The sequence below is a fragment of the Podarcis gaigeae genome (assembly GCF_964106915.1).
Source record: "Podarcis gaigeae genome assembly, chromosome: 12".
NCBI lineage: Eukaryota > Metazoa > Chordata > Lepidosauria > Squamata > Lacertidae > Podarcis > Podarcis gaigeae.
The window spans coordinates 11226447-11251445 of record NC_139688.1 but is presented as its reverse complement, the minus strand read 5'-3'; the positions used below and the strand labels follow the sequence as shown (position 1 = coordinate 11251445).

General features: G+C 44.4%; 2 protein-coding genes across 6 annotated transcripts in view; one reads left to right on the top strand and one right to left on the bottom strand.

The window, feature by feature from the left end:
• LOC310828070 (uncharacterized protein) overlaps window positions 1-1186 on the bottom strand; it is a gene marked incomplete at its 3' end in the record, with an annotated part of 28052 nt that extends 26866 nt beyond the window's left edge. The window contains exon 1 of the transcript XR_014556603.1: window positions 1146-1186. The remainder of the gene's footprint in view (window positions 1-1145) is intronic.
• Window positions 1-20160, top strand: part of WDR86 (WD repeat domain 86) — a 28911-nt gene extending 8751 nt beyond the window's left edge. For all 5 annotated transcript variants that reach the window (XM_083705073.1, XM_083705075.1, XM_083705074.1 and 2 more), the window contains 6 exons: window positions 72-394; window positions 4936-5077; window positions 6808-7240; window positions 11928-12063; window positions 16085-16188; window positions 18013-20160. In XM_083705073.1, coding sequence (XP_083561199.1) covers window positions 232-394; window positions 4936-5077; window positions 6808-7240; window positions 11928-12063; window positions 16085-16188; window positions 18013-18231 — 1197 coding nt within the window. In that variant the 5' untranslated portion in view covers window positions 72-231 and the 3' untranslated portion in view covers window positions 18232-20160. The remainder of the gene's footprint in view (window positions 1-71; window positions 395-4935; window positions 5078-6807; window positions 7241-11927; window positions 12064-16084; window positions 16189-18012) is intronic.
• Window positions 20161-24999: the final 4839 nt, after the last annotated feature.

Genomic DNA, 24999 nt, shown 5'->3' with positions numbered 1-24999 from the left:
CTAGTATCAGTTGTTGTTATTGTGGTGTTGTTGCTCTTATCATTATTAATACATTTTTTCACTTTTCGTAGAGACCGCAGCATCCCCCTACTGTTTGTTTTTGCACCAAAGATGATCCTTGGAGTTGGCTTGATGCAGCCTGCTGTTTTAAGGTCTACTCCTGATCCTTCTTTGGCTTGGACCCCATGAGACTCTCCACCCCAGCTCCTGCCTTGTTGTGGAACTCGCAAGATGGGGAGCAGTAGTTCAGCACTGAAAGTTTGCACTGATCACCAGGGAGGCATCAACTGGCTGAGCCTCAGCCCAGACGGCCAGTGGCTCCTGACAGGTAGTGAAGATGGCACTGCACGGCTCTGGAGCACTGCGGACAGCCAGTGCAGGGCCCATTTTCAAGGTAGGGTAAACCTTCCCTTAGCCTCTGATTCTGGGGTGCACCCTGTGGCAAACTCCCTCAGTGAAGATGGGAGCAGGGCAAAATGACTGCATCTGAGGTGATTTAACCTTGGTCAATCCCTGTCTATGACAACTGAGAATTCAGGGATTTTTGCTGATTGCAAGGAAAAATAAAAGGCTAGCTATGTAAATGGATTAAAATCAATAGATGAGAAGGTGTATAAAGAAGAATGAAGCAGCAACATCAGGAAGCAATGGACATATGTTTGTAACAGGAGCGGGAAACCTAATTACTTTTAAAAAATTGTATTAAATTTAAATATTTTGGATTGATTTGTTAAAATTTGGAAAACTAATAAAATTGATATATATATAAAAGAGAATTCAGGGATTCTCTATCTGTGGCAGGGCACTTGTACAAAATAAATCAGCAGCAAAGATTTTTAATATTGGTGTTCCTGTGACAACTTATTTCCCAAACTAGGTATAAATTAAAGCTGAGGCACGATGGAAGTGAAAACTGTATTTTTACTAACAAGTGCTTAATGAAGGATAAAGCAGTTTTACGGTTAAAGGGACAGTATTTTTTCCATCAGAAATGCTGTTTCAGGTTTGAGCAATAACTTTACTTATAATTCCCCACAACAGAGCTATTTCTAATACATCTCTTTCCTCCTAGAATGGCTAACTCTTTCTGTAAAAGACCCTTTCTGGGTCCGTTTCTTTCACAGGACAAAATTAAACAGGTTTACCCTGCCTGACAAACCCCTAAGCAACTTCCCTAGCGAGACTCCATTTGGCAGTTAAACTGTCAAATTCTCTCTCTACTATCCTCACTCTCTCTCCTGATTAGCCATTTCTCTTCCCTGCCATGATTGGCTGAGGGTCTTCTGGAGGATGGCCCCAATGGTCTGTCCATCACACAGCCCCTCCCAAATTCTGGTTAAGTGATATTAATGTCTATGTGGTTGTGGTAGCCCATAACAGACCTGGCAAGCTGCAGTGTGTCTGTCTGCTTAGTCAGACTACTGAGATCCTTCCATGCTGGAATTCTTGGAGGATGCCTTCAAATGAGGATGGGAAACCTTTTTTTTCATGGGAGAAGGCAGAATGATGATATATTTAAGACACACACATACAGCACACACATATAAATTGTTGTGAGGCAATTTCATAGAATCATAGAGTTGGAGGGTCCTGTAGTTCAACCTCTGTGATGCAGGAATCCACTAGTTCATGCAAGGTGACATTTTGCCATCCAACCTTTGCTTAAAAACCTTTTCATTCAAGACTGACTCTGGAGAAGCCATTTTATTTTATGCTACCCAAGACATTGGCTCCCCAAACGGCTTGCATAAATTAAAACCCATCACAAATACAGTGGTACCTCACTCAGGTTAAGAACTTAATTCATTCCGGAGGTCCGTTCTTAACCTGAAACTGTTCTTAACCTGAGGTACCACTTTAGCTAATGGGGCCTCCCGCACCGCTGCGCCTCTGGAGCATGATTTCTGTTCTCATCCTGAAGCAAAGTTCTTAACCCGAGGTACTATTTCTGGGATAGCAGAGTCTGTAACCTGAAGCATCTGTAACCCGAGGTACCACTGTATACAATATGGGCAACTCAGGATGAATGAGTGGGGGGGGTGGGAACCGTCTCTGCCAGTGGGGCAGTGTGAGGAGGCACCTCCCTTTGGGGCGGGGGGGGGGGTGCAGCTCAGAGACCAGGGACAGCAAAAGTGGCTGCCTGGAGGACTCCCAAGGAGAGGGGAGAGGAAAGGAGGCTGAGGGAACACTCCACAAGGGAAGGTGCTCGAAAAGGGGTGAGGGGCTGCTAGCTCTGCAGGGGTGACATAACTAGGTTCCAGAGGCCCACAGAAGTGCTGCAGAAATAATGTAGTTGGTCAAGGGAGCCGTGGACTCAAAAACATTGAAAACTCTGACTTAGAATGTGTTTAAACAAATCTTTTCCTGGAGTTATTTTTGTGAGTTTCGATGCAGGTTTTTTCCTTTTAAATTTATTTATTTAAAAGCATTTTAAAAAAAATATTTTTTATTTTTCATATACATACATACACACATCAAATAATCAGAATATTAAAAGAAAAAGAAGAAAAAAGAAAAAAAGAAAAAGCATATCAGCAATGAAAAAGAAAAATGAAATAAAAAAAGCACCTCAAAACCAAGCATTTTCAAATACAATTCTTCATAGAGAGTGCAAACCGTCTTTTTGCAACTTCTGGCTTGACTCCTTGATTCCTAAAATGACTTTCTGCTACCCATGAACATTACTTGATAATTCCCTTTTCTAAATTTCTGTATTCAGTTGGTAAGTCTGTGGAGAAACATTCTGGTTGTCAGTGGGATTTAAATCTATGCTAAGTCAAGTGATGGTCTGGGAACCTCCATTTTTCATATATTTTATAAAAAACATCCCATTCTCTCCTTTGAATGATTTCTTATTGAGTCTGTCAGTTTAGCCAATTCTAGGTGTTCACTTAGTTTTTGTTTGTTTCTTTTGCAACTGAATAATCACTAAAGGCTCATGTAAACAGCTTGATTGTCTGCTCTTAAGTTTGTTTTCATCTTCAGAATGAGAAATGCCACTTTTTATACAATTTCCATAGATTGACCTCAAAATGATTAAAGAACATGGAAGCTGACCATGTAGGTAGAAGGAAGTGCCTATTAAACTAGGAACAGCAAAAACATTCTTGAGTCAGAAGAAGCTTGAATTTCAAAAGTGTAAATTGTTAGTCATCTTTCATATAGATTGCATCCTCCCCACGCATGCGGAGAATGTGAATAGGGGGAGGTTTAATTCCTACCCATTCTCTTGCTGAAATCCTTATGTGCAACTGACTTGGGAACAGGTCCCATTGCTCTCTGTGTGAAAAACACAGGACAATGGGGGTCAGTGCTAACAGAGCAAGACATCATGTGATGCCAGCCCATCTAGGTAGGGCTCTGCACTCAGGAAAATGAGCAGAGAAGCAGGGACCCCAGACCCCATAACCATTGAGTCCAGAGTTTAAAAATTACCTAACAGCACCACTGGATTGCTGGAGTGTAAATTTTTTTAAAAATATATATTTTATTGGTTTTTACACGTTTTCCAAACATAACATCCCATCTTGAACAACATAACAGACCTTTGGCTATCACTGCCTAGGACTTCCATCATCTTAATGGACCGATGGTTTTCTAAACTTCCTTTCTAATTTTGCATTTTATTATTATAGTTATTGCTATAAAATCCAAATCCTAAATAAACTCCTTAGTCCTCTTTTGCAATAATTCATAAGGTTCTCCTTACAAAACTTCTTGTAACCCTACAAGCGATGTCAGTTGATTACAATTGTGTTTCAAATATATCGTGAATTTCTTCCAGTCCTTCAGGAAAGTCTGGTCTTGCTGGTTCCGAATTTTCCCAGTTAATTTCACCAACTCGGAATAATCCATCAATTTCATCTGAAACTCTTGTTTTGTTGGTAGTTCTTCCTGCTTCCATCGTTGGGCTAATAGTATTCTTGCTGCAGTTGTCACATATAAAAACAATTTTTTATCATGCTTATGAATCTCTGTGCCTACAATACCAAGTAAAAGGGCTTCTGTTTTTTTTAAATGTATATTTCAACATTTTAAAAATCTCATTATAAATCATTTCCCAGAAGTCCTTCACTTTCTTACATTCCCACCACATATGGTAAAAAGTACCTTCTTTTTCCTTACATTTCCAACATTTATTATTTATTTTATAAAACTGGAGTGTGAATTTTGAGGCATAGAGCTGTGGTTTGTATGAGATAGTAGAAAGCATGTTTTAAAAGGACAGCAATTGTTCTTGCAGGGGGGGACCCTGCATAAGAACATATTTATATCACAGATTCAAAACAGGTTTAGCAGACATCTCTCCCTTTCCTGGCAATCCAGGGTATTGTAGTTCTTCAAGTGGTTGCAGATCTGTAGAGAATTCCAGGCACTAACAATCACAGCTCCCAGGAATCCTGTGAGGGAAGTCCTGACAGACTAGCATAGGACCAGTACAAAGGTTCTTTCAGATCTGCCACAGTACAGTGGTACCTTGGGTTAAGTACTTAATTCGTTCTGGAGGTCCGTTCTTAACCTGAAGCACCACTTTAGCCAATGGGGCCTCCCGCTGCTGCTGCGCCGCCGGAGCACAATTTCTGTTCTCATCCTGAAGCAAAGTTCTTAACCCGAGGTACTATTTCTGGGTTAGTGGAGTCTGTAACCTGAAGCGTATGTAACCTGAAGCATATGTAACCCGAGGTACCACTGTAATCGATTTAAGAGTGTGATGCAAACCTTCCTGTTACAAGACCAGGGCAGCGAAGCCTCTCATCCTCCAGAGATTGCAGGACTGCAATCATCTCTGGACACTGGCCATTTTGCCCTGGGGTTGATGGGAGCTGAAATCCAACAACATCTGGACAGCCACAAGTTCCTGTTACAAAAATCACCTTTTGTAGCTTTTGGTAAATTTGTACTGATCATTTTTAGTTCTGTATATTTTCCCCCCAGGACATGAAAGCTACATCACATTTTGCCACTTAGAAAATGAAGCTGCTTTTACATGTAGTGCGGATCACACAATTCGAAAGTGGGACGTGATGACAGGCCAGTGCCTGGCGGTTTACCGAGGGCACACATCGATTGTCAACAGGTAGGTACCACAGAGTCTTTTATTTAGAGCTGCCTAGATTTCTCCCCTCACCCTGCGTTCTCTGCTTGTCACAACCTGTATTCTGATGCTAGTTAGCTCCTCAGCTAACCTCCTCAGGTCCCCCATCCTTACTTCTGATTCTGTTCAAAACCAGTCGTTTCCTCCCTGTGCTGTATTGCACAAATGGATTGCCTAAATTTCTGCTACACATGCTCTTGGCCGTATGCGATTAGTTATTCCAGCAAGAATGCTGACGCAGCCACAGCCTGGGCAAGAGAGACGGACAGCAGAACAAGGAGGAACTGAACCGAATCCTCTGCTGGGAATGAAATTGGCAACAGCTGCACCTGATAAAGAGATTAAAAAGCATTGTGTTAAGCATACTTCTTAGTAGTAAAAAAGAAAGAAAGGGGGGATACAGCTAAAGCTTTGTTTAAAGATTTGGAATTTTGCCCTGCTGTTAATTACCCCCCAGAGAAGCTTAAAGCCAGACCATGATTTGTTATGCTAAACGTGCATTCTGTGTGCAAGCAAGAAGGGGGTCCTTTTTTGTGTGTGTCAGCTGCCAAATGTACTTCTTCTTTTTGCAAATGGAATTTCTAGATACTAAATTGGCAACCTAGGCTGGAATACAGAGGACCACCCTTAGGGCTACTATACCGTCTTTAGGGTTGGTCATCTGCAGTGTTCAGTTTTATTGCACTTGGATTCAGTTTTATTGCTGTGATAAAGTTCACCTGTCCACGTGGCCAAGCACTTACAGTTCACGGCTGCACCGCACCACAATTTGTTTAGAAACAGCCACCATCTAGGAAACTATGGCTGGCATGCAACCATGGCTATTAGTGGATAAGGTTGAGAATTCAGCTGCCCCAGAATTTAATCTGACCCCATTTCAGTTAATCTAGATATAAATAAGTTTCTGGAAAAGTAGCTGGGAATTCAAGGAACTAGCACAGTATTTTTATTCCAGCAGGCTTCACAACTGAATTATGACATTACTGTAATGTTTTAACTCATTTTTAGTTTTATTCTACTGGATCCTCTGTACACCTCTTAGAGACGACTGTGATTAAGCAGTATGCAAATTTGGGGAATAAAATATATATTCATGTGGGGTACTATGTTTACTTCTGCATACACCTAATAAAACCGAGGGGGAAAAGCTACAAGGATTATTAAGATTGCAATCTTATTTACCTGATTGTAAAAGGGAAAGGTACCCCTGACCATTAGGTCCAGTTGGGACCGACTCTGGAGTTGCGGCGCTCATCTCGCTTTATTGGCCGAGGGAGCCGGCGTACAGCTTCCGGGTCATGTGGCCAGCATGACTAAGCTGCTTCTGGCGAACCAGAGCAGCACCCAGAAACGCCGTTTACCTTCCGCCAGAGCTGTACCTATTTATCTACTTGCACTTTGACATGCTTTCGAACTGCTAGGTTGGCAGGAGCAGGGACCGAGCAATGGGAGCTCATCCCATCATGGGGATTCGAACCGCCGACCTTCTGATTGGCAAGCCCTAGGCTCTGTGGTTTAATCCACAGTGCCACCCACGTCCCGTTACCTGAGTGTAAGCCCCATTTAATTCTGTGGGACTTACTTTTCAGTAGAGATGTGTAGGATTACATGCTGAGAGTCTAAAGCACAAACATTATAAGGGCAGGCAGAAGGAGCTGGGGAAAAACTTCAAACTCTTTTGACATGTGGCTTATTCCCTCCACCCCCAACAGGATTCTGGTTTTCAAGGATTATCTCTTCAGTGGCTCCTATGACAGGACAGCACGGTGCTGGAGTGTGGATAAGGAGAAGCCAATCCAGGAGTTTCGAGGCCACCGGAACTGTGTTCTGACGTTGGCTCTTTACTCCTCCAAGGATGTCCTTGAGGATTCAGAAGAGGAAGAGTTGGAGGAGGAGAAATTGAGCAGGGGCTTCTTGGTGACAGGGAGCACAGACTGCACTGTCAAGGTCTGGTGGGTGTCCAGTGGGCGCTGCCACCAAACCCTGCTGGGACACACTGGGGCCGTCTTATGTCTTATACTTGATGCTCCAAACAGGGAGCTTTTTTCAGGCAGCACTGATTACACCATTCGGACTTGGAACATCGTGACTGGCGAGCAGCTGAGAGTGTTCAAAGAGCATCAAGGATCTGTCATTTGCCTAGAGGTAAGTGACTTGATATTGGCCTGGTTTGTACATAACACTAAACCATGGTTTGTTCAACCAAAGTGTCCTTTGAATGTCTGAACCCAGCCCAGCAGACTAACCACAGTTTCTGGGTACAATCAGATGTGTTTTGTAGTTGGCTAACACACCATAGATTGTTTGGTGGCACATTGGAATCCAGGTGTCTTGCTTAACCTTGGTTTGTTTGACCACAGCACCCCAAATGCATGCCAAACTACAGGCATGAGGCAAGAGCAGCTGGAAAATGAACCAAGCTTCAGAGAATGAACCATGGCTTCTTTGAATGTATGCAAGGTGACTCATGTACAAGCCATGGTTAAGGCTTAGCATTATGTGCGAATGTAGCCATTCACTAAGGCCAGAGTTGCTGTTTGGAGCAACTGGACAACCAACTAGGGTAGCATTTGTTGGGAAGAGAAAACAGCAGAGGAAGCCAGTGTGATAAAAGACTTCTATAGTAATGGAACTAATGTAAGGAATGGCCCAAGTAGCGGCTGTTAACTTATCCCAGTATCGTATGCTTAAATAAGGTATTTCCTGACAGATTGCAATACATACGTGGAGAGATTCAGGAAAAGTATAGCAACTGTCAGAGTGTGTCCACAAAGGAGATGAACTGAAGAACTCCATGACAAAGAAAAGAAGTAGGATAGTCTTCTGCATCTGATTGGGATGGAGCACATCCCTGAGAACTGTGGTCAGAAGGAACTTCTGAGCAACTCTCTTCTAGATTTCTTTGGTCAGAAAGATACAGAAATAGCCTTGAACAGCTGCATATATGCGGAGCATGTCTGTCAACTACCCTGGGATTTTATTTTCCTTGCATTGCGGCAAGAGCTATGTACAGTGTGTGTGTGTGCGCGTGTGTGTCAGAGAGAGAGAGAGAGAGAATAATTCTAGGAAGAACATAGAAAGTATCCTTATACTGAGTCAGAACCTTGGTCCATCTAGGTCAGTATACACTGGCAGGTAGTGGCTCTCCAGAAATTCAGACAGCATTCTCTCCTGGCCTTCCCTGGAGATACCGGATATTGAACCTGAGACCTTCTGCATGCAAAGCAGCTGCTCTGTCACTGACCCATGACATTTGTGGTGCGGTAACCATTGAAAAAGGCAGCTGTGCAGGCATGGTTCCATGTGGGGAGCTGTGAAAAGCCATGCAACCCTGTGAAAAATATATTTGTATAATTGCAAGGGAAGGGACCACAGAAAGTTGGAGCGGGAGATAAATTATCACTGTAAGCATGTTCTATCCACCACAAAGGTCTCTTCAATGTTATGATTTGTAGACTAGTAGAGTGAGTAATGCTGGCCTTGGGCATAGAGAATGCAGGTTGAAATCCTGCTCAGCAATGACGCTCACTGAACAGCCTCGAGAAAGTTGCCAAGCTGGCTCACAAACACATGTCCATCACCACTCAGTGACTGCAGCACGAATGGGTGTTTTCTTCATGTTGAGTTGTCACAGAACAAATGCTAAGGACAGAATCCAGTTACCTCATGTCAGCGGTGTTTTGCCTTTTAGTGGAATGAATCCACATGTTCAGCTGTGTCTCATCAGGTCATAGTGTTGAGAAGCTGTCTTGGGTGTACTGCCCAAAAGCTTCCGACACCTACCTCACAGGATTGTTGCAGAGGTTAACTGACGTTGTGATCTCATTGGAAGAATGTTATAAAAACGAATAAGCGTGAGGACTGTACCTGACTGCATGACTGCGTTTAACACAGGGCACTTTGAATGGATGGTTTAGCAAGGCATTGATCCAGAAGCAGCTTTTACTTGCTCCATGCAGGGGGATAACTACAAGGTAGAGATAGATAATCTTGTCTTTTACATGTTGTTTTTGTGAACGCCTGTCCAGTAGTGGAAATGAGTAGGTGTCAATTTAAGCTTTCCAGGGTTGAGTCACTCATGTGTGGACAGTGTTATCTGTGATTCCATGAAACATGTTGATGTGAACATGGCCAGGGATGAGTGAGAGGAGAATTGGCCTGCTGGAAATTAAATGGCTAAAGCTCTTCCTCCATGTTTTATGGGACGGCATGAAGCAAGTGAAATGGGATGAAAGCCATCCTGAGTAGTATTGACAACACGACCTGAGAAATTTGTCAAATGAGTTTCCACCAAGTTCCCCCTTTCTTTGGGCTATGAAGATACTGCAAGCGCCATAGAACAAAGGGTTGCAAGCTCTGCTGGTGTAAAGCAGGGCTGCGGAACCTCTGGCCCTCCAGATGTTGTAGTGCACCTCCCATCATCCCTGACCACTGAGCATGCTGGCTGGGGCTGAACGGAGTGGGAGCACAGCAAGCTCTGGAGGGCCAGAGATGCTTCCCATCCCTGTTGTAAAGGACGGACGCCTCCATGCTGTCTGCTTCTCTAGCTGTCCACACAGCAGAAGTGATTGCGGGGGACCTGCCTAGTCAGCTTCACGATGCAGCCTGCGAATGCCACAGAAGGCTAGAGCATCTGTCTTTTAGGAGCTCAGGCAGTTGCCACTCTGCAGACATTCCCTAAGAGGTACGAGCGCAGTTGTACTCCTTGTTTTCCGTGATCTGCTGTGCTTTTCTCCAACAGCCGCTCTGTTGGGAAATTAGCCAGAGTGAACAAAGCCTTTTCCAATGCCAGCCAAGAAAAACACAGCAACAAAGCCGTTTGCTGCTTCTTCAAGCCACAGGCAGATTATAATTGGGATTTGTGTCTCCCCAGCTATTTTATTTTTTAAAAAATCAGGCATTGTTGGGGTTTGGATAAGTTTGGAAGAAACCTATGGTGGAAAGGGCTCTTTCCCGCTTCTCCCTTCCCTTGCTAATCACGGGAAATTAATCTCTGTTCTTGTCGATGAAAGGCATGCCTGTCTTTCTAATGAAAGAAATTAAAAGCACGTTTCGCAGAGATTGGCCACTTTATTTTATCTTGACATAAATGCAGCAAAAATCGTGTATAGGCTTTCCTGTAACACACTTGGTATGTGCCTCACGATATAGGATACCTTAAGCCCTACGGCTGCAGTTGTTTTTCCATTCCATTAGCCAAATGACTGTTGTGGGAGGTTGCATGAAATGTTTCTTTTATTTAAAATAATGGATCTCTTCTGGAAGCAAGCATTCCTTCAGGAGGAGGGGGAGGGGGAACCTGCACCAAACCGAAGTTTTCTGAACAAGAGAGTTTGCTGTTTTGTGGGTTTCTTGCCTATGTATGTTTTCTGTAGAGGAAAATAGCTGAAAATATGAATTGGTAGGAGACATTGGCTTTGGTAATGGAGTGTGCAGTTTCTCAGAGGGCTCATCCAGACTTCCTTTTGTGCCCCATTTCTAGGAACATGTCTGCTCTTTAAAGCCATGTGTTGGAGCACTTTTTTGTTTGGCCTGGTGCTTTTCCCCATGAAAACCCGCTTTTTTACTTCTGCATTGGAGAAAATGTCAATCTGCAGAAAACCCAAATTGCTGCTTGTTCAGATTCAGCGTTAAAGTTTTTACTGAGGAAAGCGGGGGGGGGGGGGGGGGGAGGTGCTCTGACACCACACTTTAAAACATGGACCTCTGCCTAGAAAGCAGAAATGTTAAGTGTAGATGAGCCCAGAGTTTTGTATCTGACCCTACATTAAAAAAAACTGCTTGCTATTAACTAAATACATATAGATTAGCTTGTTTATAATCCTGAATTGAATTGCCACCTCCAGTCTATGTTAGCCAAGTCATTGTGTTAGTCATTCTAATCCACTGCCTTTTAAATTAGAAACATATACAAGGGATTCTTTGTACCTCCGTTTTCTGAGAGACTCAAACGTTTTGGCTCCTGAATGCCACAAAACCGGAAGTGAGTGTTATAGTTTGCAAACGTTCTTTGCAACCTGCATGTCCAACGTGGCTTCAGTTGGTTGCAGGAGCTTCTTGCAGCCAATCAAAACCTGCACCTTCCAAAATGGATTCCATTTGACTTCCGAGGTACCACTGTGCAGTCATTACCTCTCCTACAGACTACTGGATGTTAAGCTCAGCAGAGGTGGCCCTCTACGTAGGTCTACTGCTGTAAGAAGTTCAGGAAGTTATTGAATTCCTTCCCCACAGAAGTGCATCTAGCATATTCATTATGCTGAAATGCAACTCTTTACCCTGGCCTTTGCCATCTGATACACACACACACACACACACACACACACACACACACCTTCCTTTCTTGTGAGTGTCACTTGTTTTAAACTGTTTTTAATACTCTATTGTCGCACCAGTCTCTGAATGGTGAGATATTCCAGGAGTTCCATGTCACCCAGGACTTGTGTTTCCTTTTGGGAATGAGGCACAGCGGAGACTGTGGGGTCTTCATGATACGTGGTTTATTTACAGATATATGCAAAGGGATGGAGCTTCACTAGCTTTAAAGGATCTGCTCCTAATTATACTAGCAGAGTGAGAGCTATTTCATCTGTTCCTCTTTGACATCTCAAAGCCATTTGGAGGCCCACTGGGAGCCCTGGCTGCGTGCAGAACATAAGATCAGAGGTCTGTGTTAGAGCTCCAAAAGCTGTGCTGCTTTCTACATTGCAATCATATCATTGAATTGTGTCATCGTTTTTCTTTTTGCAGGGGGAAGGTAGCGCTGAAAATGATCATGACTCCGAACAATGCTCCCTCGCGAAAGTGATCTTTCCTCTCTTTCCCCTCTTAGCTTGTGAATCGGCGCTTGTATTCGGGGAGTGCAGACAGGACGGTGAAATGCTGGTTGGCCGATACCGGGGAGCGAGTCCGGACATTCAAGGCTCACAAGCACAGCGTCAGTACTTTGAAATACCATGCTGGAATATGTAAGTTCCAACAAACCCTCCCAATTGCCTTTTCTCATCTTGTCCACTGGCAACAGATATGTTAGTCCAGGAACGCCCACCTCCTGTGTATTCTCCTTATAGCAGAATTTTGCCACAACTATCCAAGTCCTGAGGGTATGAAGGAGAAAAGCATCCCCATGCTATGCTCCTTCTTTTGTTAAGTAAGCCAACAACACAGACCTAGGCAGAAATGAAGAGTTTTAGCTCCTTATAAAAAGGGTGTCACACATCTTGTTTCAGATTTTGAATTTTCTTTCCTCTCATCCCTGATGCCATTTTGCTCACCTGGCACACTTTGCTAGAGTTGAAGACACACTTATATTTTTAGACCAGGGCTGTGAAATTGCTTTTGTGTATGTTGCAGAGCTAGTAATGGCACCGCTTAGCAACTCTGGTGATTAAGTGGTATATAAATAGTTGAAAGTAAATAATAAGTAAATTGGCTGCAAACAATAAAAATATGACTGTCAGATGTTGCAAGAAGTGAAAGCAGATGAGTATCGATGAAATATCCTGTTAAGGATGTAGATTGTGAATGAGTGACATCTTTTCAAAAACTTAGCTGTGGTTATTGCTTTAAATCTCATTTTGGTGGCTTGCTATGGTCTCTGGTTAAACCAGTTTTCCAGGCATTTGTAGAAAAACTATACGGCAGAAAAACCAAAGACCTCCTAGAACATGAGTGAGGAATTTACAGCCTGTGGGCCAATCCTGGCCTGCTAGAGAGTCCAGTTTGGCTTACAAAGCAATTTCACCCAAACCATGCCCAGCTGATGACACACTGATGGGTGAGTGATGTCAGCTGATATACAAGGACAGGGTTCAGTTTTGATTGCCCGAAGTGGCTTACAGCAAACATTCAAAGCATTAAAAGTACAAATATACAAAATATAGAACAGGTCAGTAAATTCAAAATAACGAAAATCAGTAGTTTAGGAAACACACAATAAACTCAACATTACAAAGAAAAAACCAATCTAGGCTTAAGTACATAAATACAAAGCAAAAATAAAATTTTCCATTGGCTGCACCCCCTGTTCCCCACAGGTCTGGGGCTGTGCACCCAAAGTAGCAGGATATAACCCCTTTTCTCATCACCTGATGAGGTTGCTCATTAGGTGAAGGGAACACACTGGCAAAGCACCCCCCCGCCCCGTCAACTTTGACAGGTAGGCAGGACCACCCAGATATCAGTAGCCTGATGCCATTATGACATCAGATGATTGACAGATGGGTCAGCCGAGCCAGCTGTCATATTTCCATGGGGGTGTGGGGAGATAAGGATCTGGCATGTCAGGCTAAAAGGACTCCCTACCCTGTCGTAGAAGCATGTAGGGTTTGGCATGAACTCCCTGGAATGGATCCATGTAGCCCAGAGTTCTGGCCTTCAGAGAGGGGACTCTGTAACTTGAAGGCTGGAATCCCTTTCAGCTGCATGGTAGGTAATGAACATATTGGGTTGCGGCGGCGAGGAATTACACTAGCAGCTAACTTCCTCCTCATGCTCCCACTGCCCATGGTCCAGGTGGCTTCATTCCAATGGGGCTTTCATCAGAGGTGTGCCTGGCAGATTATGCCCTTGGCATTATCTGCTAGCAGTTAAAAGCCAAATGTTAAATTGGGGCTCTTCCCCTGCTGGCAGTACCCTACCTTGCTAGCCCAAAAGATTAAGCTGCATAGCCACACTGCAAATTATATTATGCTCCCCCCTCCCACGTTTAGTTGAACGTTGAGGGTACTTTAAGGTAATTTTGGGCTATAAGTGCATAGGTATTCTGAGATGGGTCTTTCTTTATTTTTTGCTCCCTGCGCACCCTTGGCCTTGGTAGAAAAGCAGAACAGTCAGTTGTTCATCCAGATAGTCATATTCTCCCCTTCTGTAGCAGCAGACCAAGGCCTTTGCGTTTAAGGAATAAATGCTTCCAGATGGCACAAAATCATCCTGGCAGTTGGCAAACTTGGACTGTTCTCCTGATCTCTGTTTAAAAAAACCACCCAACAACGTAGTAATTGGATGTAAAGTAATAAATGTTCTCAGAGGGCGTTACTGGCTTTGCATGCCTTTTTTCTACATATACCCAATCTGATACCCCTTTCAGACTTTATTCATGCTGACACAACCCCAGTTGCATATTGGATGTGCAGCAAGCATACAGCTGAAGTGGCATGATTTGTGCTGAAAACAGCTGCGGTTGTGTTTTGATGCCCATTCTGCATCAACAGGCTTCCTTCCCTCTTAGCCTGGACATGCTAGAATTGAAAGGGTAGAGAGGATGTTTGCCTACCTGAAGTAATCGTACCAGAAAGCATCCTCGGCAACTAAAGCTAGAAGTCTACCCCTTGCAGCCTGAGCTGCAAAAAGGTTGCTGGCTCTAGAATGCTTTAGTAATGCATTCCTTCATGTCTTGTCATCCTAACACCATAGCCAGTCAAGCGCTCCCTTATTCTGAGCCCGAGCACATGCCCACGAAAGCTCATACCAATAACATAGTTGGTCTCTAAGGTGCTACTGCAAGGAATTTTATTATTTTGTTTCGACTACGGCAGACCAACACGGCTACCTACCTGTAACTAGCTCAGTATTGTTTGCAGAGAGTGGCAGCAACTCTCCAGGGTTTCAGGCAGGAGTCTGGAGATACCAGCCATCTAACCTGCAGGCAAGACATGCTCTTTGCCACTGAGCCATGGGCCTTGACCTTGAGATATGTTTTAGCTTTGAATACAGAAAACAGGAGCTTAAGGATGAATTGGACGCCGTGTGTAATTCACTCCTAATGACCTTCCCTTCCCAATACACCTAACAGAGGCTGTGCCACTCTTTGCAACCCAGAACTGTTTGCCACCTAGACCCATTAATAAGAATTCATTGCTAGATGGGAGGAGAAAGATACCACGTGAGTGCTGGGAGGAGCTATTACCTCTGTGGGTGGTAAAGGGCAAAGAATTACCTTTAAGAGAGGACTCTAAATTTGACAGGCATGGCACCATTCTGGACCCTTTGGAAGCCTTTTCTTGCTTCATAGCATGTCTGGATTGTAAGTGCAACCTTTGTTTATGTTGATCACATGAACCCTGTGATTATGGGTCTCTATAGCAGGATACCTTTTCAAAGTAAAATATGCCCTGGGTTAATTGAATGAAAAAGAATATTTAACACATTCCAAATAGAAATGCCCCTTTTTAGAAGACACTAAGATTAAAAATGACTTGCTCTGTTGTTCAAACAATTAATTAAAGAAAAGAAAATCTCATTCTGCTTGTTAAGTGATTCATTGTTTGTGTTACATCCTGTGGTATATTTGGTCTTCGTGCCTAACTGATAGAAAAGGAAATTGCATGGCTATATAGGGTGTTTAGCTTTGATTTAATTTATAATTGATGTCATAAATTCTTATTGATGTCATAAATTTTAAGGCTTTTTTTGCATGTGCCAGTTGTTTCCATCTTTGGTATTTGGTGAATGCTTATAAATTTTAAAAAAATGTAAAGCTGAGGAGTGCCAAAATATATAAGATAGTTGGGTTCAGTTCCCCTCCTTGTGAATTTCACTGAGAAAATTGGGGAAAGTGCCCATCCCAGCCTACCTTGCAAGTTTGTTGTGAGGATAAAATGCGAAAAAATACATTACGACTCCCCTGACATATATTATTATTTTATTGAGTGCTATATTCAGCCTCAGGGTGGATTATCAAATTAGAATTTGCTATCAAAAAATGGGAATTAGCTGAAAATAATGCCCAAAGGGTTGGCACATTTACTTTCTCTGTTCTACCCCTTCCCCTTATAAGACTCGCTTTAGGCTACAACCTTGAACCCACTTATCAGGGAGTAAGCTCTGATGAATTCAATGACACTTTCCTTGTGTAGTTTGAATCTTCGCTTTGTTGCCTGCCAAGCTGACCCTTTGGGTTGAAAATAGGAGAAAACAAACATTTTAATAGCAAACGAATAATAAAAAAGGTTATTCTGATAATGTCCCTCATCCTTGTTTTCATTACAGTGTTTACAGGAAGTGGTGACGCCTGTGCCCGAGCTTTTAATACCAAGACCGGCATCCTGCAAAGAGTGTTCCGAGGTCACAAGCTGGTTATTAACTGCATCCAGGTCAGCCTCACAAAGAGCAGCTGCACAACACTTGGCTGTAGCTCTGTGGGTCAGGAATGGTTTGGTGTCACTTCCTTTACAACCGCTTAAGGGTTCCTTCTGTTAGCTATTAATGGCAGGCTGGGCCATAGCTCACTTTTATAACACATGCTTTTGATGCTGAAGGCCTCAGGTTCAATCCTTAGCATCTCCAGGTAGGCTAGAAAAGAGCATTGAAAAGCCCCTTCCTGCTGTTCCAGACAAGGCTCAGCCAGATGGAATAATGGACTGACATTGTTACCTAAATTCATCAATTGTTGTACAATGATGGATGTGGACAATTCGTAAGAAAAAGGCTCTACTGAGGGGGGGATTGTTTCCTTGCTCATAGGGTCACCCTGTGAAGTTGATTTACTTAGACAGCTTTAAAATAAGTTCCAGACCCATCCATGGTGACTGGATCCTAAGTTAATTCACAATATCCAACCAAATGTTGCTTAGGCAAACTGGGGATTCAAGCCAGCCCCCGTAGACTTCATACCTGGCTGCTTGCTATAACCCCAGTCTGCAGGCTCTCAGTGAGCTAAGGCACATGCAAAAAAGCTCTTTCACCCTTTCCTCCCCAGTAAACAGAAGTGGACTCTTTAGCTGAGCCCTCTCATAATTATGCACCCAACATGCCTGAGATGAAGGCCAAAAGCTTCAGTCAGAGTGAGCAGCGAGAGAAGCATTGGCTGTGCTCTTCTGTTATGCACTCACATTTGTGAGCCAAGATAGGCACATGGCAGTGAGCAGCTCCCTGGAAAAAACAACACTCTATTGCTCTTTTGTGCTGCATGGAGTGGGGTGAGTCAAGAGCCCTTTGTTTTTTGGAGGGTGCCCGCAGGAAGTGGGAGCCAGGAGGTCAAGCTAATGATGCCTCTTCAGGTTTCGTTACATTTGAAACACTTCGTTAAAAATTACTTAGGTTTTTAAGTATAAATGAAATTAGAATTGCATCTCCTGCCACTAACAGTTTGAAGCCGGGTTCACACACTGACTCTGGCTGGATGTTGTGTCTGCTTCTGAATGGTAGGCATTAGCAGGCCTCCTCTGCCAGACTTTGTTCCTTCTGTGCTTGCCACACTTTCTTCTTCTCATGATGCTGGAGGCAGGGTGAGGGGGAATAAAGGAGTACTTCCTGTTTTCTTTGTGTGCTCCCTTTGGTTGCACATGAGCAGGTCCTGCCTCTGACAAAACTGTGGGTGTCTTTTTACCTGTCACGTATCACAGATGTGGGGAACCTTTGGTGCTCCAGATGTTGCTGATCTACAACTCCCCTGAAAAGCATATTTGGGGAGGCAGTGTGAAGGTTGGGGTGTGTGTCAAGTTTTGCCGAGGGCTAATCAAAAATGGCATTGAGGGCCACATATGGCCCTTGGGCCGCAAACTGAACCACCATACAGTCATACCTCGGGTTACAGACACGCCAAAACCCAGAAGTACCAGAACGGGTTACTTCCGGGTTTCAGGGGTCGCGCATGTGCAGAAGCACCGAATCGCAACCCACGTGTGCGCAGATGCGCTGCTGTGGGTTGCGAACGCTGTGGGTTGTGAACGTGCATCCCGCATGGGTCACGTTCGCATCCCTAGTGTCCACTGTACAATGAAATAATAAAGGAGGCGGTTGCTTTACACCTCTGTAACCAGCCTCCCCCCCCCCCACAATCTGGGATTGGACTCAGAAGGAAGGGAGAAAACCCCACTCCACAAATGGGTTGTACAAAAAAAGGCCTCTTTGCTTCTGTGTGCTGTGTTGTGACTAGGGTTAAGCTGTCCTTTTAAAATACGGCACTTTTGTTCCAGATTCACAACGAATTACTGTACACGGCCTCCCACGACGGCACGCTAAGGATCTGGGACATACGGCAGGTCAGCAAGCGGAGCAAGAGGCGCTGGAAGGAGAGATCGATCCAGGGCAGGCGTTCTCAGAAGGGAAGTCTGTCTCGGCTCTTCAACAACAAAGTGGGCTGCATGGTGCACCAGGAAAACAGGGGGGAGCAGGAGGCCGTGGAGCTCGTGTGATGGCTGGGCTGGTGCGAGAGGACAGGAAGAACCCAGTCAACTACAGAAGGGAACGCCTGAGCCAACTGACTTACCAAGCCAAATGCAGCCTGTCGCTCGTTATACTGAGCAGGCCTATCAGGGGCTCAAATTCCATGTCCTGGCACTTCTGCCCACCTGCCATCATCAAGCACCTGGCTGGCCACAGCCTTGTATCCTGGGTGGGCTGCGTTCAGCAAGGTGGGTCACAAGCTGTGTGGGCACGATCCTGGCCTGATGCTGATGAAATGGCAACAAAAAAGCAGCAGGGAAGTGAACTATGACAGATACCTATTTCATGATGATGTATCTATTCTCGTGAACATATAGAAATGCCCGTTTTGTTGGCCTACTGCATCACACACCATTTGTTGCCCACAGAGATGTCTCATCCTGCACGCTGCAGGTGCAGATTTCTAAGCAACTGGGCCCACAGAGCCAGTACAACTAGGAGCCGCTCAGAAAAAGGGGGCATGGAAGACTCAGGGGTGGAAGCCAGAGCTTTGACAGGTCAGTCATAGGTTAGGGAGCCTGATGTCATGTTTAGGTGGCGTGTCACAGAACAGGGGTATATGGTAACTTCTCCCCCCTCCCCATTTGCTTTGTGCCCAGACCTGGAAAGGTATTTAATGGTACATGCAGGAAAAAGCAGTTGCCGTGCATTGGATGTGTACTTAATGCCTTGTTAACAACATATTCCATTCCATAATTTAACACCAGGGGAAACTGCTTCTCTGGGTTTTGCAGCAGAGCCAGCTAAGCAGAGCACTGATTACTGATGTCTGTAATCCCTCATTCTCCTCACAGCAGTTTTGCAATTATTTGCTAATGAATCATGCAAAATGGATAGATAAGTTCATGAATGATGTGGCACTTTTACAACCTCCCCCCCCCCCCCGCTCCCCATAGCATACTGCATCCAAGGTGGGATCACAGCCACCCACCAATCAGCACTTTGCACAGCTGCCTTTCCACTTGGGGAGCCAGCACATTTCCACATCTGCACTAGGCCATGGCTTAGTTTAGTGTGATGTGCAGAAATTGCCATTGTGGTGGGTTGTGAGCTTTTGCACTGGCCTCTCCGGGTGGCCCTTAAACAAGAGTTTGATCTACAGATGAGCATATTCAGCTCCAGGCCACAAAAAACCTCACTTACTGATTTGTTTTTCAAATTTCTGTTAAAAGCAAAAGGCTGGATTCTTAAAAGCAAAACTGGGTTTCAGGGCGAGAGGTTTCTGGCAACATTTGGGAACTGGAAAATGGTTGGGCTTGTCTTCACGAGGATACGGTTGGAGCAAATTGGTCTGGGTTCTATAAGGGTAAAATATGGAGTGTTTTTTGTAAGTGGGTAGGAGATACTTGTGATAAACTCCATGGGGACTGGTGATGGAATGAGGGTCTGACGTAAGCTCTTTCAGAAGTAAAGGTGTAGGTTCCTTGGTGGCAGAAGGAGCAGGGAGATAAATCTCCTGTCCTTCACTGGAGAGGAACCCTTGCAGCAAAGATGTGTGTGTGAATGTGTGGAATATGGGCCCAGCGGAGTGACTTGGAACCTGTCCTTGAGATGGGACATATGTGGAGTGGAAGCTGTGTGAGCTGCTTTTCTGTTCATGAAAGACAAAGGAAGTAGAGTCTAGCATGAGGCTTTGGAAGACCTCTGTTGCTTGTGCGGCTGAGTTTCTCCACCTGGGGAAGCAATCTCCTACCCTGGTTTTCTCCCTTTGATGTTTGTTTAGATAACCACTGAGCCATAAATATGTAACTATGATGTTGTGGATTTTGTTGTAGCAGTGTTTAACTGAAACAAGTACTTTAATCACTTGTGTGTGGCTTTCTTTGTTGTGTAGCATACCGAGCCAGTGCCTGTGACAAAGGGGGGGGGGGGTAATAAAAACTGTCATAGAGATAACACTTAATGTGTTCATTTTTTCCCTTTTGGACTGATTTTAATCACAGCAGGAGAAAGGCTTCCATATTCCAAAGCATTGGCATCAAACAAAAGTTTAACACAAGAAATGTAACTGGCATAGGGGAGAAAAGGCAGGCAGCAATTTTGTAAGTACTGGCTATATCTGCGGTTAAAATAATTTATAATTCCTCTATCCCAGGGACTGGGAACCTCTGGCCTGTGGGCTAATCTTAGCCCACCAGGGCATCCAAGTTGGCCTATAAGACCATTTTCCTCTAACCATGCACATCTTCCCATCAGCTGACATCACTCATTATATCATCCGATGGACTTAAATCCTGCATTGGCTGCATGCGCCTGTTACCAGCAGAGAACAAACACATGCAGCCAAAGCAGCAGGAATTGACAACCCTGCTCATCAGCTGTGTAGGGTTAAATCCTGTTCAGTTTGGCATTGTGGCGGACAGCCAAGTTGAGCAGGATTTAACCCCAGCTCATCAGGGTTAAATCCTGCTCAGTTTGGCAGCATTCCAGCCAAACCCTTTAATGTTTCAGGAAAGGGTTTGCATGGAATCCCCTGCAAAAGCAGAGGGGGAAATCCTTCCTTTTAGCAACGACTTGCAAGGTGCTTTGAAACCCAACTTTGGGACTTCAAAGCACCTTGCACCTGATGTCATTGTGGTGTGAGGTGGTTGGCAGAAGGGCAGTCCCACCTTCTGTCAAATTTGGCCTACAAGGCTGATCCTATACCTCTAAACAGCAAGTTATACTGCTAGAAAGCCAACTCAAGAAGGCACTGCTGGTGGGTGGGTCAGCAGGAATCACTGCTTTCCTCCCAAAGCCCATTCCTGGTGTATTGACTTGAGAGAATGAGCTGTGAGGCTGCTGGTTCACATCTCTCCGCCACAAATACACTACCTGGCCCTATTAGTTCAACCTCAGCCTCCCCATCTGCAATAACAACACTGGCCTACTTTACAGGTCTGGTGTAAGGATTACTGCAAATAGTGTATGCAGTGAAATGCTTTGAACGGTGCAAGCTATATAAATATGAAGTGCGTGTATACTTTATCTATAACCCTCTCTCTTCACTAGACTGAATTAAAAAGACCCAGTTGCTAGCTGACCAAAGCAGGTTGTGCATTCACCCATTGCCCCTACAGTGATCCCAATTGGTGTCCCCACTGCTACCATTCCCACCCCATAGTCCTAATCTGGTTCCCTCCAGCAGCTTTTCGTTTCAATAATAATAATAAAAAAATCATACAATGCCAAAGCAGGTGACAAACCTTGCTTTCAGTTTGCCTTTAATGAAACAGCCATTTCCTCTAATAACTCAGGTGGGCAGTGCTGAGGGAAATGGAGGGAAAACAGAGGAAGCCAAGAATGGAGGTAGCATCATGCTAAGGGGAAATCCCAGAGGTTGGCAAAAGTACAAAAAATACATACTGGTATATGAAATTTTTTTCTTATGCTGGTCTGTGACCGTAATAAAGTCCATTCATTCAGAAGTGTAACTCATATATGGGAAAAAAACCAAGAGGCTAAATATCCCTAAGACATAAGTGAGAAGAAGAGGGGCATTTGGTATAAGTTGCACAAGAGCTCCCTTGCAGCTGATAGCTTCCTGGAGGGGAGGGCATGGGTCAATATTTTATTTTTAAATGACTGGATTACTTATTATTATTATTATTAGGTTGCAATCTTGATAGGGTTTGAGCAAGGATGAGCAGCAGAGTTAACTGGGCACACGAGAAAAAGGGGCGGCAAGGGAGACTGTGGAGTAGTTCAATTGACTTCAATAGTACCAGTCCTACAGTGTCAGAGTGTTGGTGGGGGGACGGGATGGCTTTTGAGGCTTCCAGCCAATTCTTCTGCCTGCTCGTTTGGGGTGGATGAATGCATCTTTTATTTGCCTTCCTGTTCCTGAGCAGATTACAACATTCTCACGCTTCTGCCAATTACTCTTGCTGTGCAAACTGCAAATACTTGCACAATTCTCTCCAGCTGGAGTGGCAGCTTTTGGGGTGCTTTCAGCGTTCCAAGTAAAAGACGCAGGGCTAATGGCTTCTACACTAATTAGCTCTCATAGTACTCATAAATGTGACAACTCTACGAATTTTTAAAACTTATTTTTAAAAAGGAAAGCCAAATGGCACGGTAGGTGCTAATGGAAGGCTTCCTTACGAAAAGAAGCCGCTTGCGAGGCGTCTCCCCATTAACATTTCAGTGGAAGACAGGAAGCTGCCTTACATGAGTCAGACCGGCGGTCCATCTAACTCAGTACTGTCTACACTGACTGGCAGCAGCTCTCCAGGGTTTCAGGAAAGGAGCACTCCCAGCACTAGCTGGAGGTGCTATGGGCCTTCTCCACATAACCTCTTTTGTAAAGTAGGGCAGTATTCTATCCATGTTATCATCATCCTCAAATGCCAGAGGCCCCCTGAAGGGCTCATGTTCCCAGGTTGAATCCAGGCTGCTACAGTTTGGCACATTTGTCCAGGTGGGTGCTGAGCCCCACTGACCGAAGAGCCTGCATGTGCCTTGACTGCTTGCCTGCAAACATGGCAGCTCCCCAGCATCTCCTGATCTCATTCCTAGTAATCCCCTCTCCTCACCACTGCCGTCTGCTTCTCCTGGGCCTTCTGGAATTGCTTCTTGCCCATACCCTTACTTACGATACCCTATGGTATAGTGTAATTGAACTAGCCCTGTATTCTTATTATTTATTTTAAAATTTTCCCCATCTATCAACATCCACACGTTAGCTTTGTTTAAACTTGCTTACACTTCTAGATGCTTGACTTGCTCAGGATGGTGTTTCAATTATAAACATGCATGACAAAAGCCATTTAGACAATTTCCTGTTCCTTAATTTCAACAGTTATGGCTTCCTGCAAAGTGCGCTGGGAACTGTAGTTTGTATAAAGGGTGCTGAGAATTGTAGCTCTGTGGCAGCTCATTACTCTCAGCACCCTTAACAAACTACACATCCCAGGATTATCTGGGAGACCATGGCTGTTAACAGTGAGATATGAGCGCTTTAAATGTATGGCATGGATGACAAATATTTTTAGGTGCTCTGGAGCCAGGAGGCCAAAGCTTTAACTCACATGTTTGGGGCACCGGCTTCCCCTGTCCCTGAGGTCTCACCGCATTCAATTACTGTTTGTCTCTTCCTCAGGCTGCCAGTCAAGAGGCCAAGCCTTGCTGGCTCCTGCTGCCTATGCATAGGAAGTGTCAACAAGAACAAAGGTACTTGGGGACTTGTACTTCTTGAGGAAGATGTCACAGGGTGGCACACGTCTCTTTGTCTCTCAAACTACAACTTACCCTCAGTTTTCTGCTCATGTTAACAGGCTTGCATGCCTGGGTAAATCACGACCATTGAAATTGTTATTTCTCTAGCCAACCATCAGTAAATATTCCCAGGGCAGTTGACAAATTTATATATACAGTGGTACCTCCGGTTGCAGATGGGATCCGTTCTGGAGGTTGGGTCAGATCCCGAGGTGTCCGCAACATGAGGACTGCTTCTGCACATGCGTAGCAAAACCTGGTAAAATACTTCCAGGTTTGCCGTGAGTGCATCCTGAAGTTTACATAACCAGAAGGTTACGTAAACGGAGATACGACTATATATATATATATATATATTTGCTTTCGTAGATTTTCACGGGTACAGGAATGCAGGTTTTGGTGTCCTCGGGTGTCTTCCCGTGTAAAAGTTGGGGTGTCTAGGCGACGTTTCGACGAGGTCTCACTCGTCATCTTCAGGCTGGTGCTTTCGGCTTCTTGTTACTGGAACAGAGCGGGATCTCAATGTTTGAGTTCCTATAAATACTGTAGAGGGGGTGTGGTGTCTAGCCTCCAATGTTCTGGGCAGAGAGGAAGTTCCCAGGCTAGTGTGCCTTTTCTTCTTTTGTTCCTTAATTACTTGAGAGATACCTTGAGTGATTTCTTGAGTGATATCCTGAGTACCACTTAGGTGGGTCATTAGGTGTGGATTAGTTGCTAAAGTCTTTGTGTCTTGACCTCTTGAACTTTGTGAAGAGTTTTCCTGAGAAGATGGCTGTATTGCACTTAGTTGTGCTTTGGCTTGGCTTCGTGTATAGGGGCGAGCTGTGGTTTTGTGGCTTGTGTCAGCCAGATCTGTGTAGGGATTGCAGGGGGGTGCAGCATCCGGAGGTGCCACCATGGATTGGCTACTGGATGGTGTCAGTAATTCATCTGTGGAGAGGGTCTGGGTTTGGGTCTGGTGTGGTTGATTGGTGTTGGCGTTCTGTGTGCCTCTGGATCTGGTGTCAGTTTTTGTGGGGAGGGCTAATTTCCAGATGTCTGGCAAGCGGGATGTGTCGTCACGCTTGTTCATGTTGTGAGGGTGTTTCTCTATCTCGATGGCTTCCATGATTATTCTCTTGTGGTGATGTTCCGTGTTAAAGAGCAATTTGGAATCTGCAAAATTAATTTCGTGTCCTGTTTCTTTCATGTGTTGGAAAAGAGAGGAAGTTTTTTCTTCTTTTTTGACGGCATTCTTGTGTTCTGCGATACGTGCATTTATTCGTCTGTTTGTTTGTCCAATGTACGTGGCTGGGCAGACTTTGCAGGGTATTTCATAGATCCCTTGGTTTTCCAACTGGATTTTATCCTTGGGGTTTCTGAGGATATTGGCTATTTTTTGGTTGGTGCAAAAGGCTGTTTTGATATTGTGTTTATGGAGGATTTTGCTAATTTTATCTGTAGTGCCCTTGATATAAGGAAGGAGGGCCATGCCATTGTTTTCTTCTGTGTCTTGGTTTTTGGGGGGTGTTTCCTTTTGGATTAGCTTCGTAATCCTGTTT